General features: G+C 39.3%; 1 protein-coding gene across 2 annotated transcripts in view; it reads right to left on the bottom strand.

Moving 5' to 3' along the window:
• The window catches only part of ercc5 (excision repair cross-complementation group 5), a 30,580-nt gene that overhangs the window by 5,288 nt on the left and 3,386 nt on the right, over positions 1-21,906 (bottom strand). Inside the window, exons 5-15 of one of the 2 annotated variants that reach the window (XM_016240626.1) lie at positions 17,536-17,637; positions 17,397-17,451; positions 16,930-17,073; positions 16,621-16,822; positions 14,943-15,776; positions 13,900-14,129; positions 13,699-13,818; positions 8,340-8,553; positions 6,328-6,472; positions 563-763; positions 384-468 (exon numbers count right to left, since the gene is read on the bottom strand). In XM_016240626.1, the coding sequence (XP_016096112.1) occupies positions 384-468; positions 563-763; positions 6,328-6,472; positions 8,340-8,553; positions 13,699-13,818; positions 13,900-14,129; positions 14,943-15,776; positions 16,621-16,822; positions 16,930-17,073; positions 17,397-17,451; positions 17,536-17,637 (2,332 nt within the window). Of the gene's footprint in view, positions 1-383; positions 469-562; positions 764-6,327; positions 6,473-8,339; positions 8,554-13,698; positions 13,819-13,899; positions 14,130-14,942; positions 15,777-16,620; positions 16,823-16,929; positions 17,074-17,396; positions 17,452-17,535; positions 17,638-21,906 lie in introns of those variants that run through there. The other variant, XM_016240625.1, reaches the window with a different exon arrangement.

Genomic DNA, 21,906 nt, shown 5'->3' with positions numbered 1-21,906 from the left:
TTTTTTTTTACTGTATTTTTGATCAAATAAATGCAGCCTTGGTGAGCAGAAGAGACGTTTTTCAAAAACATTAAAACTCCAACCTTTTGATTGGTAGTGTACTGAATTCTAAGAATTTGAACAAAACAGGTCTAAATGAATCATCAGTGTTATTTTAGTATTATTTATACACTACTATAGTATTTAATGTTTTGAATTAGCATTCATTTTCATATTGTCAGTTTTCATTTTTAATTTTTGTTTTAAATTTAATTTATATTTAAATTTTTTTAATTATTTTTATTTCCGTTTTAGTACTTAAAGTTTTTTCAGTTAGTTTATTTTCATAAATGAAAATTATTTTTAATAGTTTTAGTTTTTTCACTAGAATTAAAGTCCATCACCTGTTGAGACTGAAGCTGTTTCAGCACTGGCTGTAGCGTTTCTTCAGTTTTTCTGCTGCTCCATCCGAAGCGGCTCTGACAGAATGTCTGACAGGTTAAGAACCACTTCTGCTCATTTTAAACTGCAGACATTTAGAATGTGTTTAAAGCTATCATACTGTAAATGACATGAAGGATATTCTTTGATGAGCTCCAGGTGTGGGTGGCCCCAGCCGAACGAGGCGTCTGATTGGTCGACGGTGGGCTGCAGGTAAGCCTGAGCCACAGCAGGGTTTGGGAAACCAGGATGAAGCTGAAGATTCCTTAGTTTCTTCTTCACCTTTGTGTCTTTGGAATTGGCAACCAACTTCTTATTCTCCTGTGCTTCAGTCCACCACTTACTACATCAGACATAACACACATACACAATGACCCATGTTTAAAATTTTATGGTAAAAACAGCAGCTGTGTTTAACAGCACTTTACCGTAAAAACTATGGTAGCATTAATACCGTAATCTTGTATTAACAAACTTCACATTTGCAAAATTCAGCAGCCAGAATTTTCAGGGGCCAGGGTTGTTGATCATATAACTCCTGTTTTGGAATTGTTGCATTGGCTCCCGGTTAGATTTCGTATTGATTTTAAAGTTCTCATGTTAACATACAAGGCACTGCATGGTCTGGCTCCTCAGTACTTGGCTGAGCTATTAATTCCCTATACACCTAGTCGGTCTTTTAGTCGTTCCTAAAACACAGCTGTATTCGTTAGGTATTTTTAAAATCTCGTCTTAAAACTTTTTATTTTCGTCTTGCTTTTAACTGATTGTTATTCTGTATTTTTGTGTATTACTTTGGATTGTTGTGTTTGCTTGTGTTGTGAAGCGCTTTGAGAAAGTACTCTTTTAAAGGCGCTATACTAAATAAAATGTATTATTATTATTATTATAGCAACATTTTAGGTTTTACATGACTGAACTATAAATTTATGGTAAAAACCTGATTTAATCTTAATATTGCATCTAAAGTAAAATCAAATTTTGCACCTGTATAATATACTGATATAACCATAAATACACGTGGTAAAACAGACATATGACGAATTAAAGAAAATCACAAGCACCTTTTCCACAAGCTGATCATACAGTGTCATACACACAAATACTAAACACTATCACAGTAACACACATTACTCTATAATAATGCAAGTAACATTCATTAAACAACATAGGAGGAACATAATGTATATAATTAATAAAAAAGACTAACAAGAAGCATAATTATTTCATTGGCTGATAAGGGTTTAATCTTAGAAATATTGTAGAACAAAGTAAATATTTGCATCTCATTCATCGACCTGAAATATGGCTTATTTGAAAATTAAAACATGCAAGTTGTAGCAACTTTACTTGGCCGCTCACTCTAACGTTAACCTAGACAAAAGTGCGCTATTAGGTGTGTTTGTGCGGAGTGTGGAAGCTATTAGTGCGTTTACTGCATGAAAGGGACTTGCATTTTCTTGATAACTGTGGAAACAACTTAAGACGTCATTTTTGCTCATACAGGTAAGAGTAAATACATCATTCGAAACTGTAAATGGTTTATTTTTAATTGTGTACACTCACAATATCATAAAAACTGTTGTTGTTTTTTTTTGTAAAGAAAGCATACAGGATGCGCTTTCTGTCGTCTCGGGCTCTGTGAACTGGAGCACGTCACAAAAATGAACCGATACTCAGTGTATTGGCTGCCTCACAGACATGAGAAATATATCTATAGAAAGCTTGAAATGTCAAATGTTAAGTGTTAAAACAAACCAATTCCAAGCAAAACATTCTCTGATTACATAATCCACATGAAAGGGTCAGAATCGTCAACTTAATCTTTCCAATCCATGCTGACTCAGAAAACACTAGTTTATTAATAAATTATTAAAATATCTCCTTGCTCTTTTTTCAGACACATTACATTTCCTAGTGATTTGAGGCTAGCTTTATGCATGCACTCGAGTGCGGAATAGGTTTTAAAAGCTCATTATGGTTTTCTTCTTGCCCAACTTGCACATGAAAAGGAGGACATAATTCAATTTAAATGGAAATTATCGTGAAATGTTTTTAAAATGTTTACATTCTGAGACTGATTGCCAGCAAAAGCTGTTTTAGGATGGTCTGTGATTTGGTCTTAGTGACTTGGGAGTCCTCTTGACTACCCTTAACTTTTCACAAACTTAGGAGCTGATTTCACGCTTTGTGAAATACACTCAGATCAAAAATGTAGGAGTCCTGAGATTAGGACTGACACACCCATTATTTTTAGGAGTTTTTCCTAAATCAGCAAGTTAGGAGCTAGTTTTAGCCTTAAGATGTTTTGTGAATACAGTCCCAGGTAATTTTGACTTGGGTATGTGTGGAGAACCATTAGGTGTCAAAAATACTAATATAACACTTAGTTATATTGGTGTCCAAAAAACTTTTGTAAAATATATTTGGGCATTTTCCCGTCTCTCACACACTTTTGAGACTGCATTTTTGTTGATAAACATGATTATATGCTATTACTGACAAACCATTGCAGCATGAAAAACTGATAACTTTTTCATCTCAAAGTGAAACTTTCAGAAGTAAAATTCATTTATATAGTAATATTTATGTTTTGATAGAAATAAATATGTTGGATTCATAAATTTGGACTGTTTTTGTGCAATCATGAATTCCATTCATTCCAATGTGTTTAATACTGGTAATTCTTAGACTATATGCTCTTATAAATTTCACACAAAAGCTGTGTCTCATTTAGAAGGCTGCGTCCTCCGGAGGTCACATTCGAAGGCTGCATACGTCATCGAGGCTGTCTCATTTCAGAAAAGCAAGTAGGACACTCCGAATGCGACCTTCGAATGCGACCTCCTTTCACAGGATTTCGGAGGATGCATGAGGTGTATCCTTCGCTGCTACAGATAACCCACAATTCTTTGCGTCGCCGTGAACAACCGTTGTTAATTTGAAAAATGCCGGCGCCGGCAGATGTAACGTACACACAAGCGCAGATGTGGTGTTTACAACTTACCTTAACGAAGGCCGTCTCGTTTAATTCTAGGTTGAGGACACTTCGTATATGCATCCTACAGAGGATGCGACCTCCAGAGGATTCGACCTCCGGAGGGTGCAGGCTTCTAAATGAGACACAGCTAATGATTGTGGTGAGGGAGTCGCGTGGTTAAGCGAGGTCTGCAGCGGGAGAGAGAGTTGGGAGACAAGCAGCGAGTAAGTAGGTCAAGTGCAAAATGATGAACACCTGTGTCTGATTGCAGTAATTGGCGCGGAGAGACCGGATAAAAAGCCACAGGAGAATGAGAAGGAGAGAGAGACTGGACAGAGCTCATGCATGCAGATCAAGCTGAGTGCCGTGGAATGCCAAGAAAGAAGGGACTGTTTGGACTGTGGTTGTTTCTTGAAACTGGACTTGTTGTTTTATATCACCTGTTCATTTAATAAAGGCACGAGTCTCAGCAAGCCAACCCTGTCGTCCAGAGGATTCGACCTCCGGAGGGTACAGACAGCCTTCTAAATGAGACACAGCTAATGATTGTGGTGAGGGAGTCGCCTGGTTAAGCGAGGTCTGCAGCGGGAGAGAGAGTTGGGAGACAAGCAGCGAGTAAGTAGGTCAAGTGCAAAATGATGAACACCTGTGTCTGATTGCAGTAATTGGCGCGGAGAGACCGGATAAAAAGCCACAGGAGAATGAGAAGGAGAGAGAGACTGGACAGAGCTCATGCATGCAGATCAAGCTGAGTGCCGTGGAATGCCAAGAAAGAAGGGACTGTGGCTGTTTCTTGAAACTGGACTTTTTGTTTTATATCACCTGTTCATTTAATAAAGGCACGAGTCTCAGCAAGCCAACCCTGTCGTCTTCCTTCCATCCTCTGAACCTCAACACTCTGGTGCCGAAACCTAGGAAGGAAGAAGGAACGCCACCGCTATCATCCAGCCCCTGTTAAATTCGCCGTTTACGGAGATTATTCACTCGCTTGCGGGACTCCACCAGGAACACCATCAGGCACTACTGGACATGAGGGGCGATCACGAACGTCGATTCCAGGTCCTCATCCAGGCACAGCAGGAGGACCGCAAGCTGTTCTGGTGCTGGATGGACCGGGAGGTTCGGGCTGCGAGGATTCCATCTGCCCCGGCCCTGCCATCCCATTTTCCTTCATTTAAGTAGTGTGAGAGCACAACGATGCTCTAAATGTGTTGGCATAGCAACGTGATACTTCCGGTTTCCTTCTCCGCCTGTCCTACGAAGGCCGTCTCGTTTAATTCTAGGTTGAGGACACTTCGTATATGCATCCTACAGAGGATGCGACCTCCAGAGGATTCGACCTCCGGAGGGTACAGCCTTCTAAATGAGACACAGCTAATGATTGTGGTGAGGGAGTCGCCTGGTTAAGCGAGGTCTGCAGCGGGAGAGAGAGTTGGGAGACAAGCAGCGAGTAAGTAGGTCAAGTGCAAAATGATGAACACCTGTGTCTGATTGCAGTAATTGGCGCGGAGAGACCGGATAAAAAGCCACAGGAGAATGAGAAGGAGAGAGAGACTGGACAGAGCTCATGCATGCAGATCAAGCTGAGTGCCGTGGAATGCCAAGAAAGAAGGGACTGTTTGGACTGTGGTTGTTTCTTGAAACTGGACTTGTTGTTTTATATCACCTGTTCATTTAATAAAGGCACGAGTCTCAGCAAGCCAACCCTGTCGTCTTCCTTCCATCCTCTGAACCTCAACACTCTGGTGCCGAAACCTAGGAAGGAAGAAGGAACGCCGCCGCTATCATCCAGCCCCTGTTAAATTCGCCGTTTGCGGAGATTATTCACTCGCTTGCGGGACTCCACCAGGAACACCATCAGGCACTACTGGACATGAGGGGCGATCAAGTATGTGCTGGACCTGAGAACAAAACTCTACAATTTGGAGTGGCTCTCTACGGGGAATTTGTTACAGGCCCAGGACAGACAGAGCCGGCTGTACAATAGGGGAACCAGATTACGAGTTTTTGAACAGGGAGATAAAGTGCTTGTATTGCTCCCAACGTTTAGTTCTAAATTACTTGCCAAGTGGCAAGGACCCTTTGAGGTCACACGGCAAGTGGGAGATATAAATTATGAGATGATTTGAATGGACAGGAGTGGGGCACGTCAGATTTACCACCTAAACCTCCAGAAAAATGAAGCGAGGCGTAGCCAGTAATGCTGGCAACGGCAGTAAGTGTAGAGGAAGACCTCGGGCCAGAAGTGAACACTAAAGTCTAATCTCTTGCTCTGGCCCCAGGGGGAGATAACCTTTCACCCTCCCAGCTCACTGATGTAGCTAGATTGCAAGCGGAGTTTGCAGACAGGTTCTCGCCCCTGCCCGGTCAAACCAATCTCAGTCAGCACCATACTGAGACCGAGCTGGGGGCGGTAGTGTGCAGTCGGCCGTATTGTTTACCTGAACACAAGAAAAAGGTGGTTTAGACTGAATTAGAGGCGATGCTAGTGATGAGGGTGAGCCTGATATTTTTAGTGCTTAAAACAGAGGGCTCCGTACGATTCTGTGTGGATTAATCGCAAGGTGTTTGCTGTGTAGAAATTCGACGCATATCCAATGCTTTGGGTTGACGAATTGCTTGATCGGCTGGGTACAGCTCAATTTTATTCTACACTGGACTGAACAAAAGGGTATTGGCAGATCATCGTATACAGATTTTGAATGCATTATGAGGGTTAAACAAAATACCATCAAAGGCTTCTCATGTAGGGAACTGGCAGGTTTATGGTTTTTCACTGTAAATTATAAGATGACTTAATTTTTATTTCCAAAATTTAAAAGTATTTCACAGTAAAACTACATAATGTCCCATTTTCCAATTTTCACCATATATAGTAAGTGTCTTTTACTGTTAAAATTACAATCACTTTCTACAGTGTTTCTGACCTGAGTTGAACAAGAGGCTCTAAACCAGCACCAGGAAACTCGTTGAGGATCTCCATCCCTGTAACGTATCCCACTCCTGGAATGCCTTCAGTGTAATCACTGCCCAACAGATATGCCAGATTGATCAGTTTGGTCCTGTCCAGGCCTACAGACAGATGCAAGCTCACAGTGGTGTCTCTTTCCACCTATTATACATGCACACTAATTGATCTCAGTAGGGATGCACAATATTATCGAAATATTAATGGAATCAGCCAATATTGGCTTGAAACTTAATTATCGGCCCGATATGAAAAATTATGCCGATATGCCTTGCCGATAAGATGAATAACTCGCATGTGCTCAGGGTGTGCTAGCGATAAGATCACGCTAGCAGCGCGGTCATCCTTGACCAAATACCTGAATGGTAATTAGATTCATTATTTTGGATTGTCGCATTTAATTTGAGAATGCTAGTACAGAATGATGCGTCCAGTGTGCGAAAGAGTCAACAGTCACTAGCGTGTGCAGTAGCAGCAATAGCCAGGTCCTAATGCCCGTCCGGTAAGGCATTTTATTTATTTAGGGGGTGCTATAGACCAATTTCAGTGTTTGCAAACAGTGATGACATTTTTGTGGGCGGAGCCTATCTGGTGGCAGAAAATGACAGTTTTAACGTAGCAGTCTGTGCAAGCCATGGAATAAAAGAATAAAAAAGGTAATTTTGAGCTTATATTTAAAAATTCTGACTTTTTTCTTGCAATTCCGAGATTATATCTCACACTTCTGATAAGAAAAATCAACTCGTCATTCTCTCTTTCCCCCTTGGCTCAGAATCATGAGTTTATAATCCCACACTTCTGATTTTTTTTCCTCATAATTGAAAAACTCGCAATTGTTGAGTTGAATCAAGTTATAAAGTCCGAACTAGGAGATATAAACTTGCATTTGCAAGAAAAAAGTCAGTATTGTGATATAGGTAAATGTTATGTAAAATGTTTTAGGTTTAAATAATATTCCATGCTTTAACTGTAGGGCTAATACAATATGTACCCTATGTGAATATTATATAGACCTATTGTTTAAATCAAATTTATGCATTGAAAGTAGGGTAATCGGGTTTCATCCATAGTCTGTCCATTTAAACGTTTGCATTCAGCTTCAAATGGCGTCTTTGACAGTAGTATTATATAAAAATGATTTTCATTCCGATTCTGACATCCAAAAGCACAACAATATATTTTTTCTCTTATTCCATGGATTTGACCATTTCCCTCCACTTATTCCCAGTGTTTTTCTGCCACCACAATGTGCGCGCAGCTGCAAGTGACATAACTGTGACGCCTACTCCAAATTGGTCTATTGGCCTACTTGTAATAAAATGAAAGTAAAATACACAAATAACATTAAGATTAAATAAAGAAGTTACTGATGTCATAAAATCACGAGTATGCTTTGATTTAAAGGTCAAAGTTCAGAAGCTTTAGCTTACATGAATAAAAATCACAAACATGACACTTGTAATTTAAATAATATAAATATAAATAATGTAAATTTATATTTACAGAATTATTCATTAATGTGTAATATATACTATATATATATATATATATATATATATATAAATAAAACGGATTATGAAACAAAATAGCTCTAAAAGATTTTCTGAATTTTTACAACTCTTTTGCTTTGCACCATCTACAAATTTTAAATCTTCAAATAAAATGTTATGGTTACCACATCTGTCTGGAAAAAATTCAGTGATTGATTTATAGTTATTTTCAGCTTTCAGTGTACTCTCATTATAAAAGAACTTAATTATTGTTTATTTAATTCTAACAAGTACGTTTTTGTTAATAACTAACCAAAATTAAATATAATTTGTTTACAATCTCTGTACAGGAGAGACTTGGTGTTGTTTCCAAACAAAAGGAAATATATCGGTATCGGCATCGGCTATCAGCTAAATGAGTTGAAAAATATCAGCAAAAATCCATTATTGTGCATCCCTAGATCTCAGCACTGCAGCTCACCTAGTTGGTTCTGCATGTCCACAGACTGGTAATGCTCCACGTATTTGTTCTGGTTGAAGAAGTTCTTGTAGACTTGACGACCACCGAAGAGCCAGATGTCGCTGTCGTCGGTGATGGTGCCATGCGTTTGGTCCAGATGGTCCAGCACTGCACATTGGGCTTCAGCCTCCATCGGAGCAACGATGAACGGCACACCGAACAAACGCAACAGCTCCTGAACGCCATCAGAGGAAGAAAAACACTTCAGTATCATGGAAACATGAGTGTCTTTGCATCAGAAGACACCGGTAATGTATACTAGTGTACTACTCATGCTATTCTGAAGTATGTACTACTGTTAATTTCGTTAATGAAAAGTATGATGAAAAATGTTAATTGACAAGCTTTTTTCCCATGACTAAGACGAGACTACAATAAGGTCAATAGTCGGACAGGCACGGAGAAAAGGTACCTGATGAACTGCCTGGATCTGCCTGGTGATTGGAGCAGTTCACCGGTCTCTTTAGTGTTTCTACACTTAGGTCCATCACAAGCATGTTCTCTTTCGCATGGATATGGCAGCCGTGGCATTCATAATCGGCAAGGTGGTTTCCGTTCTCACCCTCTTCTCATGCTCGCAACGAGTCTGAAGATGTGGGCAGACTGGTTCTCGTAACCTGAATGGCTAATTCCGTTGAGGAGAGATTCCCTCTCTCAAGCCAGCAACTCAGCCTGGCATCCAGTCCAGACTTATGGAATCTGTGTGTCTGGCCACTTGACGGCGTTTGCCAATAGCAGGCTCGCTGTCACAGCAAGTGCAGAAGACATTCAGCTCTCCGTTTACTAGACGTCTCTACGCTCATAGGTGGAGAGCCTTTGAAAATTGTTGAACTTCAAAGGGCCAAGACCCTGTCGACTGCCAGTTTTCAGTAGTTTCGTCTTTTCTACAAGTGTTCGAATGATGGCCGTACGCCCTCCATGGTCAAGAATATGTAGCCGTCATATCAGCGTTCATTCTGACAATGATAGGTTGTCAGTGGGGAGGAATGATGTGATTAGATTTCTATGGGGCGCGAGGGAGGTTCAGCCTGTCAAGTACCCCCACTTGGGACGTCACTTTGGGAAAAAAAATAAAAACACCACTTCTGTAGTAGGTGGCACTGATGCTGCTACCGCCTAGCCAATTTACACACAGTTCCCCAGGCTAATGTGCTGTCTACTTCCAGTAAGCGCCACAGCTGCATATCTAACTCATGTGAGAAGCTGTACTGGAATGTGCTGCTTATGCGTACTTGTGTGCAGTGGCTTTACCATGCATTGCGATTGCTGTTGAGTGTTGCTGTGCTTATTTATCGTCTCCGCTTATGCCAAGCTCCCTTCGCAGTAATATGGCGTGAAGTTGCACGTTCCCCAAAGTGTCAGCTTACGCTGTATGCAACGTAGAGTGACCCTCTCGAAAGGGAACGTCTCCGGTTACTGACGAAACCTCGGTTCCCTGAGATGTTGCATTCATGCCGTGTTACTTATGCTCAGGTCTTTCATAAGATGAAATGCCGGTCAGCGCTGCTTATATAGGGCGCTTTCCAGCCACCTTTTCGTGCATTCAATCAACATTGGCCATTGCAATGCAATGGGGTTAATAAGGCTTCAGTATTTGAGGAGAAAGGTGTTTCCCCCAAAGTGTCGCTTTCGCTGTACGTCTCAGGGAACCGAGGTTACGTCAGTAACCAGAGATGATTTATTTTGATCGCTAATACCTTATAGCCTATTAGCATTGACAACGCGGTTGCCGCTAACCTTGCTTGCACTCTATTCACGCACATTATTCTTGTTTTACTCACTGTTTACTTGCTCTAATGGTGGATATGTGACTACCTTTGAGTCCAGGTGAGGACATGTTTGAGCTGCACTCGGTGCAGCTGGAGCTGAAGGCCATGGAGAAGCAGATCCATGACCTACTGGAGAAGCAGGCCCAGCTGTGAGAGTGGAGAGCCGCGCTGGAAACATCTGGGGCCGACGCTCACAAGTCTGAGGTAGGTTTACGGTGCGATGTTAATACTCCCACCACCTCTACGCCGTGTGTTTCTCTGCACAGGCCCCGTGCACCCAGGACGTGATCTTCCCAGATGTCCTTCACTCCGTGCTGCACGCGGGGGTTAACGACACCAAGCTGCGGCAGACGGAAACACTGAAGAGGAACTTCAGGAGCCTGATAGAGACGGTATGCAGCACATCGCCCGCGATGACGATCATAGGCCCAGCTGTGAGAGTGGAGAGCCGCACTGGAAACATCTGGGGCCGACGCTCACAAGTCTGAGGTAGGTTTACGGTGCGATGTTAATACTCCCACCACCTCTACGCCGTGTGTTTCTCTGCACAGGCCCCGTGCACCCAGGATGTGATCTTCCCAGGTCTCCTTTACTCCGGCACCAGGACACCACAGACCCTGGATGCACCAGCAGCGGAAGACACAAGCCAGGCCCCGGGCAAGGACCTGTCCCCCTCCAGTCTTCAAGATCCACCCGGAACCGATTCGCTCCCCTTCGTGAGACGGAACGGGGCGCTGTTATAATGGAAGACTCCATCATCCGGCATATCTGTGCTACTTTAGCTAAAGGTAAGGTGCTCGTGTTCTCTATGTTTCTGTGCAGATACCCGCAATCCTGAAGCGTGACGAGAGCATTGGAGCTGTCGTGATTCACGCAGGGGTGAACAACATCAAGTTGCGGCAGACAGGAGTTTCTGAAGAGGGACTTCAAGAGCCTGATCAAGGCGGTACGCAGCACATTGCACGCAACAAGGATCATCGTGCCAGGACCGCTTCCCACATATCAACGAGTCAAATCTCATATAACTGCTGTGATGGCCTTTTGTTCTACCCACTTAAATGGTAGAAGTACTTGTATTGTACAATCTATAAAGACTATAAATTTAATGCAGGATCTAGAAAAAAAATCTGATCGTGATTAATCCATGATTTTTTCCATAATTTTTTTTTTAAAAAGCTATTAGAACTATTGTTTCAACCACTAAAGATAAATTCACTAATAACCTGCTATTTAACCTTCTATCACACTACAATCCATCAAGCTCCTTAAGGTCACAAAACTCTCTCTCTTTAGCCAAGCATTCACATGTTTCTAATAACATTGTACTCCAGTTATATCTGATCAAATGCACATTATCATTCTTTGCTTGGTTTGAACAGCAGCTACGCTCATTTTTCTCTATTTGCTTTTCTGTTTCTGCCACGGGATGGGAATGAACCAACACACAAAATTACCAATTTTTCCTATAAGTTTGATCGCAACATGTAATCATTGCTGTTAATAGTGTTCACCGTTTGTTTCAATACATGTCATTAACTAACTGCATGATTTTTACCGTACATTTCTGCCATATGGACATCACCTTGACACAGTCACCACTGAGAAGCTACTCCTAAATGTAATGTAAAGTAAACTGAGCTGACAGGTTTAAAACGATAAATCTCCTCTAATCCAACTGAACCATTCTGGGAAAAAAGGACAAAGACCAATTTATCCAGTCAGCACTGATATGATTTCACTGAACTCATAACTCTGAATGATCAGTTTCACACATGGCTTTACACGAGATACTTCACACGCACCTGCTACCATCACACACACACACACACACACACACGGTTAAATGACATGAATAAGTGCAGCTATAAAGCTGTCATACTGGATTCACAGCCAACTCACAGATGAGAACATGAACACACATAATATGACTGACAATAATAATAATGTGAAATTCACTCTTTAACCTTCCTGATCACAGACAAAGTCAAGTCAAGTCACCTTTTGTTGTATAGAGCTTTATACAATACTGGTTGTGTCAAAGCAGCTTTACAGTGAAACAGGAAAATAGTTTGTCAATAATGCAAGAAACGCAAACGCAGGAGAATCGTGTCATAACACAACATATCAATGTGTAATAATATCAGTGTTTACATTAATGACTTTAACCAACTCTAAAAAGGAATTCAAGCAGCTGTAATCAACAGCTGAAAGAGCTCTGTTTGGATTGGAAAGGGTTTTGTGTTGTGAATGGTGCACCAGTGTTATTTTAGTATCACTGAGATACTATTATAGTTTTATAAATATTTTGAATCAGTTTTTATTTTTATATTTTCTGTTTCATTTTAATTTGAGTAATTTTGTTGTGTGTTTTTGCCATTTTTAGTATTTTTTTAAACATGTTTATATAGTTTTTATTAGTTAATTTAGTTAATCAAGATAAACTAAATTAAAATGAAAAATGGAGGAGTTTTTGTAGGAGTTTCCCTTTCAGACATCTTTGGGAGGAGAGTATATTGATAAATCATGCAAGGTGATTTACTAAGGTTTGCGCTAGTCAGTTTACTGGTATTTGCCATTATTTAAAGGCACAATATGTAAGATTTTTTTATAAAAATATCCAAAAACCACTAGAACAGTGTTATATATTTTGCTGACTTGTGTACTTACATTATCCCAAATGTTTAGAAGAATGCTTAAATCCAGAGAAATAAGCAGTTTTAACTAGTGACACGGGCTGTGTCTATAGTGTCATGGTGTCGCCTGCCAATGACGTCATAGCCCCTTGATTTCCGGTTTTGTTTTGTAGAAAACATGGAAACCCCAAAGACGCTTTAATATGTTGTGCGTTTTATTCGACCGGTGACGACTGCACAGAGTAGCATTATAACAGAACTTTCAAATGTATCTAGTATGATAAAACAGCGCTGCTTTTTTTCGCACATATGCATGACCAGAAGAAGCGGAAGTGGTCGACTGTGGCATAATAAAAGCTCCGCTGCTTTTGAGCCGTGTGTCACGCTCGTTCAGCAGCCTTGTTTCGCTTCGACGGCTTTCAGCCTCACCCTGCTTCATTCTACTACGTTAAGTAATCATTAGCTCATCCATGAACATGATTTCTGCCTGAGTCCCGTCGGATTGCATCGGCTGTGGGGACGAAGACGACTCCCATGATTCCACACTCAGTCACGGCTCTGTTTATTTTGAATACGCGCCATCTAGCGGCGAAAAATTACATATTGTGCCTTTAATGCCCAAAAAACATGACTTAACCTATTTTGTGCCTGTGTTGTTAGTAGATTACCCACACATGATTATCATCAGCTGTATGTTAATTTGTGCTGCTCTTGGTAGATTGCATTGGTCATTATGGAAATTATCTGTGTCTGTGTTCTTTAGTTTGCTTATTTGTCAGTAGTAGATCAGCAGAACTTTACAGTCTCATCGGCGCTTTTGTGATTGCACTCTCATGTTAATTTGCCCTGTTTAGAAAATCTAGTTAACTATAATAACCATGTGTTGCACTAGCATATGTTCTGTATAAGGATGCTGACCTGGCTCTCCTGGCACATCTGTCCGGTGACCGTGGTGCTGCTGCGCTCCTGCTGCTGCTGTTGCTCTCTCAAGCTCATTTGCTCACACTGCAGTTCTCTGTCCAGCTGCAGCAGCTCCTCCTGCAACACACACTGATGCGTTACACAGCACATAATCACTGCGCAGAACTACAAGAATTCAGTGTGATAACTGAGATGCACCGTGTCGATGTGATCCCATTCGCTTGCAGCAGGAGGAGTTTCATCTATGGACTTGTTGACTTCCTCACTCTTATCTGGGCTTTGGACGCTGGACTCTTCCTTTCTGCTCTCCTCTTCCTCTGCTCTCTCCTCCGCTTTCTCTTCTGAGGGGCTTTTATCGGCTTCTGCTTTGACGTGAGATTCTTTTGTTTCAGATGGTTCCTCTGCATCAGACACCTCAATAAAACTCTCTGCAGAGACCAAACAAACACGTATGAAACACTCAAATGACTCAGTTTTTGTTTTCCAATAAAAACATCTAACCATCCTTTCAGCCAGGGGTTGTGAGTTGATGAAAGGCTAATTATTAAAATGTAAAAACTAATAAACTTGAGAATGTTATGGTAGTACACTGGCTCTCTGTGTTTGCTTGATCATTCTCCCGGGATCCCGCACTGTAGCTGCTCTACACCACAGGGGTTGACACACCGGTTCACAGCTGATGACTGATAGCATTGAAACTACAAATAATCTAACTAAAATTTTATCTAACAAAACCAATCAAAATCTAATTCATACTAAAAATTGAATAAATTAAAAAAATGTTAAATGAATAATTCTAAAATAAAAAGAATCAAAATAAAACGCAAACTTAAACGAAATCATAAAAATGTAAATAATTCTAAAATAAAAGCAATCAAAATAAAACGTAATAAAAATAATAATTAAAATATATAATTTTTTTTAATAAAAAAAGAATTCTAAAATAAAAAAATAAATCAAAACTTTAACAATAAAAATTAAAAATTAAAAGAACAATCAAAATAAAACACTTACTAGAAAAAAGATCAAATAATTTATTAATTAGGATGCATGCCGTGACCATAAACTGGAATAAGAGAACTGTGAACCTGCAAATGTGTCCTTAAGCTACTGAAATACTAATTTAAAATCTCAAAGGGGCTTCAAGAAAATATTTTAGCTCAAAGGTTTGGGAATTCATACTTTAAGCTGTAATTTCTGTACCAGAAGCACAAACATGAAGTGTCTGTGCGTATTTGTACCTTCAGAGCTGCTTTCCTCATCATCTTCACTTTTCACTTTGTTTTCCTCCATCTGATCTGTTCGGTCTGCATTCACAGGTTTGTCATCAGAGGAAGCATTAAGGTGTCTTTGCTTTAGAGGAAGTTGTACTGCAGTATCTTGTGGCTCACGCGTCTCCTCTTGCCTTTCAGATACTGCAGAACCGAGAATAAGTGGCGTTCTGGACTGATGCTTGAATTCTGAAGACTCTTCCTGTGAGGAAATGCTGATTCCAGGAACCTCCTCTGTCTGCTCTCCATCACAGCTGCTCCTTAGGTCCATTACCTCCACAGCTTTGTCTCCCAGAGCTTCCTGTATGGCCAACAGAGTCCTGGGAGAAACGCCTCCAACTCCAGTCACCTCAGTGACAACGCTTCTGTCAAGAACCACAGCTTCATCCTCGTCCTCTGAGCTGCTCGTGATGACGTACGTCCTGCGTTTGTGGACATCTGCGGGATCCATCATGGCGCTCTGGATAGCCTGTAGAGTTTGAGGCGACACGCGTCCATCTTCATCTACAGATCCTGCCGTCCTTCGTCCTCTTGTGGCCACGGCTTCTTCTTCAGAGCTGCTGTCCATCATGGCGCTCTGGATGGCCTGTAGGGAGCGAGGAGAGGGAGGTGCTCCACCTGACACCAGCAGCTCCTCCTCAGCACAGGATGTGGAGGAGGAAGGCTTGTTCTCATCATCCTCTGTCAGAGGCCGCCACAAGGGCTCAGGCTTCCCTTTAGGCCTCCCTTTAGGTTCCCATGGACAGCTGGACCACAGCGCTGGAGCTGGACGACTGTCTGGAGTGCTGGCTTTCTTCTGAGACCCTGAAGAATATAGTAACATATTTTAGTAAGACACAATTTTTTGAAAGAAATTAATACTTTTATTCATTAAGAATGTAATAAATTGTTCAAGTGACACTTAAGACATTTCTAATGTTGCAAAAGATTTCTATTTCAAATTAATTCTGTTCTTTTGAACTTTCTGTTCATCAAAGAATCCTGAAAGAGTTGTTCAATTAAAAAAAAAGGAAATATTTAAATAAATAATTCTAAAACAAAATCAAAATAAAACCCTTCCTGAAAAAAATTTGCTGCACGTCACCATTAACCAGCATAATTTATTTTTTATTTTTTTTAAAGAAATGAATACTATTATTCATCAAGACCACATTAAATTGAACAAAAGTGACAGTAAATACATTCATTATGTTACAAAGGATTTATATATTTTTAAAAGCTGTTCTTTTGAACTTTGTTCATCAAAGAATCCTGAAAAATAAAATGTATAATGGTTTACACAAAAATATGAAGCAGCTCAAATGTTTTCAACATTGATAATAATCAGAAATGTTTCTTGAGCAGCAAATCAGCCTATTAGAATGATTTCTGAAGGATCACGTGACACTGAAGACTGGAGTAATGATGCTGAAAATTCAGCTTTGATCACAAGAATAAATTACATTTTACAATAAATTCACATAGAACACATTTTAAATTGAAATAATATTTCACTGTTTTTACTGTATTTTTGATCAAATAAATGCAGACTTCTTTCAACAACATTATAAATATAACTGACACTAAACTAATGAATGCTAGTGTAGATGAACTCAAACTAAGCAACAGATATGTGCAGATGGCACTCTAACTTTTCCACACCAGTGACCTTTGATGAGGATGTAGTGTGACGAGTCCTCTGACACCAGACGGCGGATCTCCATGTCATGGTCTTTGTTCTGGCCGTACGGCTGCTCCACTCCTCCAGAGCTGCGCTGGTTCATCTCCTGCTCCACTCCTTCCAGACGCTGGTTGAGTTTGTTCCTCTGCAGGAGACCCGCCAACTGATATTTCGAGAACTCACCTGACCTCTGAGACACCAGGATCAAGAGTTTAACAAGATAAGGTGAGGAATGTATTAGTGTTCAAAATGATAATAATGTGCCGCTGACTGTAATGATGATATGAACGGCAGAACCTCTGGGGGTTTGTGGAACAGCGTGCGTCGCCTCTTGCTGAATTCCTTCATTTCTTTTAAGATTTCATGCTTGATCTCCGGTGGCATGAGGGAAAACTCCTCAGAGTTGATGTCTACAGAGTTAGGGTTGTCATAGATCTCTTCCTGAACGAGACAAAAAATAATAAATCAGAGACGTATGAGATACGCTCGGCTGCATGTTTATATCAGTAAAAAGTCAAAATTACGACCAAATGTAAATTATGAAATAAGTCCAAATTTGAACTGCTTGATTGTTTATATTTGTCATAAAATAACTATAATATCATCCAGCTCTAATCTGATAAATGTGACTATAAGGCATGAAGATATTAAGATATTATAAACCTTAATCATGGTTTTCTGTAAAGCTGCTTTGAAAAAAATTGTATTGTGAAAAGCACTGTATAAATAAATAAATAAAAACCTGTGGATGTGATTGATCTCACCTGGAATCTGCTGTAGGTCTGCAGCGATTCGTCTCCATCTCTTTCCTCCTCTGAACTACAGCAGCATTTACAAAGACACAAATGAAAACATGTTTCTTCATTATCATTATGTCTTATTGGTGTTTTCTCATGATCTCACCTGCTCTTGTCTCTGTCCTCATCAGGAGGAAGTGCAGGCAGAATGTACATGTCGTCTTGCTCATCTCGTTTCACAGATGACAGGCTGGGAATCGCCTCTTGACTGTGGAAAAAGAGCACACAGTGTTGGCTGTAACACGTTACTGTAAATAAATTACTTATCCACTGAAAAAGTAAAGTAAGGGACAGTGTTAATTTCGTCAACGAAGATGAAAAATATTCATTAACGAACATTTTTTCTGTGACTAAGATGAGAAGTTGACGAGCTAAAACTAATATCTGATGATAAAAACTATGACGAAATTTATGCCGCGTCTTCGTTAACAAGACGAGACAGGACTATAATGTTATTTGAGGACTACCAGACATTCAAAATACATCCTATAGGCTACTGTCTTGTCCTTCAAAATGTGCGTCCCTGTCATTGGATTGTAATCGGATAAGGGGCGTTTGCATATGCAAACTAGCGATCTGAAACAATGGCCTCAGCACCCGAAGGGGTAGGGATAAAGTGACCAGACGTTCCGTTTTTCCCGGGAGTCACAATTCGTTGTCGATTAACTTAAAGGGTTAGTTCACCCAAAAATGAAAATTCTGTCATTAATTACTCACCCTCATGTTGTTCCAAACCCATAAGACCTTCATTCATCTTCGGGAACACAATTTAAGATAACATGACGTCATTACACCAGATCTGTATTGATGACAGAATTTTCATTTTTGGGTGAACTAACCCTTTAAAATTAGTGAAGGTGGGATAGGCGGAATCGCGCTGGTAGAAGTGCTCTCCCACGCGCCACTTCTTCAGTTCTCATATCCACCTTTTTCTTCAACGCGGAAGTAAGCCTATGGGTGAGACTCCCGGTTCATTAGCCACTATAGGTAAAAAAAAAAGAAAAAAAAAGAGGAGAATAACAACGTGCCGTAAATGGTAAAACTGTTTGCACTACAAACCAGTGTGTTCATAATTAAGATAATACATTAAAATAATATGATAAGACACACCAACTTTCAATATTAAGCAGCAAAACGAACTGGTTTGTTCAGCTAAAAATAGCTGGACGGAGTGGATGCAGATGAGACCGGAAGCCAGACCCATAGAATTTACAAATGGCTGCAAGAAAAAAGTGCTCTCTTGTGCACGCTTTACTTCTTCAGTTCTCATATACAGCGCGCGATCAGTTCTCAGTGCTCAAATACACACACAGTAGTCCAAATGTCTATCGTGTAGAGTATCTCACGTAAATACAGTACGTTATGGATTAAGTGAACGTAAACAGGTGGGTGAAAACGGAAAGCGTGTCAGTATTACATTACATGCATGCCTTCCGTCTTAAAGGGACTGCATTCCTAATTAAGTACCTATCCGTGTCATTAATGTTAACCAACAAAAGATGTTAAATATATATATGTTAAGCAAACCTAACCTACTGTATCTGAAAATTTTGTTTAATTTGTATCTCTTTCGTATTTGTCTTATTCTGCTTCTTTTTCAAAAATTATAAATTATTATATATATATATATATATATATATGAACAACTATAATTTTTAAGTTGCTCCCTTTTCACTGCTGTTAAAGGGATAGTTCACCCAAAAATGAAATTGTCATAATTTATTCAAGTTTTTCCAAATTCAATCCTTGATTCAAATTTCTCATAAGCTTAATTGATTTGGTCTAAAGAAAGAAGAAGTAATGACTATTTTTGTATGAAGACTACATATAAAATAGCTACCAAAATAAATGTTGGCAACTGCAGTTTGACTAAATGTAATAACTAAAAGTTGACAAAAATGCAACGACTTTTCGTCGACTAAAGCTATGAAAGACTCAAATGACTAAAATGTGACTAAGACTATTGAGCATTTTCATCTCAAGATAAAGACTTAAGGCTGATTTATACTTCTGCGTCGGACCTACGCCGTAGGCTATGTGTCAGTTTTCATTTATACTTCTGCGTTGGTGTCCACGTCATCGTGCAGTACACATGCAAACCGCTAGTCAGCAGTGTCCACGGCATGTTGCTGGTGTAACCCGCAGTACCACGGCAAAAGCCGAAGAAGAAGCGGCTCGTCGGAAAAGCATTATTTTAATAATTAAATCATTATTTAAAACTACAAAAAGGAGACCACAACGGAACAGGAGATGATGGCATTCTTTCAATCTCCACAAGGACTTGTACCACGGCAGATCAACATTGTCTGTCGCGGACAACTACTGATGTATAATGCTATGTAGTATAATAAATGATAAGACACTTGTTCTTTGCTTTGTTTTATTTTATATAAGAAGGTGTAACATTAAAATATATTAAAGTGCACATAAACACACACAAAACTCAAGTACATATGGAGGGAGGGGTTCTTGCAGACCAATCACAGCGCTTGCGGTCTGCGTAGAATTGACGCACTGTTAGATTTTTGGAGAGGTGCACGTCAGGCTAGGGCGTATGGGTGAGCATCTATGCGTAAGCTACGGCGTAGGTCCGACGCAGAAGTATAAATCAGCCTTAAGACTAAATCAAAAATGCTTGTCAAAATGAACACTGGTAAGGGATTACTGTTCATTTTAGGTAATTTAATTACAGTTGCGTTACATACTGTAAATAATTCCAGCAGTTCTAAAATCAATATTGAATTTGAAATCGAAATTTATAGTCTAAAGGTAAAATTGAATGTTGCATCTTTAACCCTAAAAACTTGCAGTTTTTCCTTATAACAGAGAAAAGAACCTAAAATACTCAGATACAGATAAGACGAAAATCAACCAAATCTATAAATGGTATACTTTTATTTGTGTAAATTGACAACTTTTGTCAAATAAAGAAATCAAACAGAGTGCGCTTTCTGCCGTCTCGGTCTCCGTGAACTTCTTTCTGAAACGCGTCACAAAAACGAACCAAAACTCAGCAAATACTTCACACACAGACATGAGAGATACGTCTATAGAAAACTTGAAGTGTCTACTTTTAAATGAACCAATTCAAATCGAAAACGAATATTCTCTGATTATGTAATCTGTATGAAATTAAAGCGGGGAACAGTCTTTCCCTTCTCTGAGCTCATTATCTGCAGCCATACCTGTATGCAAATGCCCTCATCACCTAGATATATATATATATATAAGACTTTCCCGTCTCAGAGCTCATTGTCTGCAGCCATACCTGCGCGCAAACGCCCTCGTCACCTAGACACAAAAAAAGATATTTTAAAAAATCAAGATTCATCTACTTTTCATTGTTTTTGGAAGAAGACCTGCTATGAGGAATAAGCCGGAATGCACCTCAGAAGAACAACGCGATCTGACGCGGCTTTATTTAGCAGAGGGGATCATTTCTGTAATTTATTCTTTCTTACATTAGTTAACGTGTTATTTTTACATAAACTATGGATTTTGGATTTTACTAGTTGGGCTTTTCCTAAACATCTTGCCAAACTGAAAATATGTGCAAACGAGTGAAATATGCTGAAATATGATATACATTCATATATATATATATATAGGCAACTTATTACATATAGGCTAAATGTCGTATGAAACAAGGATGTAATTTTTTTTGCTATCATATAATAAAAATATGATTTATATAATACAATATAGATATTAAGTAATGTGCATGTTTACACTGCAGCATGATGAATGTTACAGTCTAGAAATGTTTAGATCTACTTTCAGATGACAGTGTTTATAATGTGCTAAGCAAATAGAATTTAGTTTATAAAATATCAGAATGTTGTTTATGTACTGTGTGGTAATACAAAGCATATGTGCATGAATGATAGTACAAAATCATGTTGTTGTTTTTTTGTTAGGAGTAAGTAAAATTAGTATTAGTGACTGCAATTACATGTACAGTATGTCAGTGTGTATGAAATATGGTATTGCTTTGAAAAGTGTAATGCTTACAGCTTGATACATGTAATATTTATCAAGCTGTAAGTAATTCTATTTATTAACCAAAGGTTACATTTTTTATTCAAATGTTTACGTATTTCAGTTGTTTTAAAACTAAAAGGCTAAACTATTTCATATTTAACTCAAAGAATAAAGAGTTTAATTTCTATTGTCTATGCTTTAAGGTTTATAGGGATTTTTAGATGTAATTAACGATTTGAATAATTAAGTTACCCATTGCAGGGCTCGCAAAATTTCAAAATCTCTGGTAGCCCTTCGGGCAGGTACTCTTCAGATTTTGGTAGCCCAAAAATTAATTTAACTAGCCCAAATAAAAAAAATACCTTTTTTTTTTAAATATAGAAAATCATATAGGAGTTTAAATGTCAATCAAAAATATTTTCAATACACAAATATCAACAAATATGAAGGAAGGAATTGTATTTTACTATTTACAGGGTATCAGCAGAATTTTTAA

Source organism: Sinocyclocheilus grahami, unplaced genomic scaffold (assembly GCF_001515645.1).
Source record: "Sinocyclocheilus grahami isolate Dianchi unplaced genomic scaffold, SAMN03320097.WGS_v1.1 scaffold595.1, whole genome shotgun sequence".
NCBI classification, from domain to species: domain Eukaryota; kingdom Metazoa; phylum Chordata; class Actinopteri; order Cypriniformes; family Cyprinidae; genus Sinocyclocheilus; species Sinocyclocheilus grahami.
This window is presented reverse-complemented; position numbering and strand designations above follow the sequence as displayed.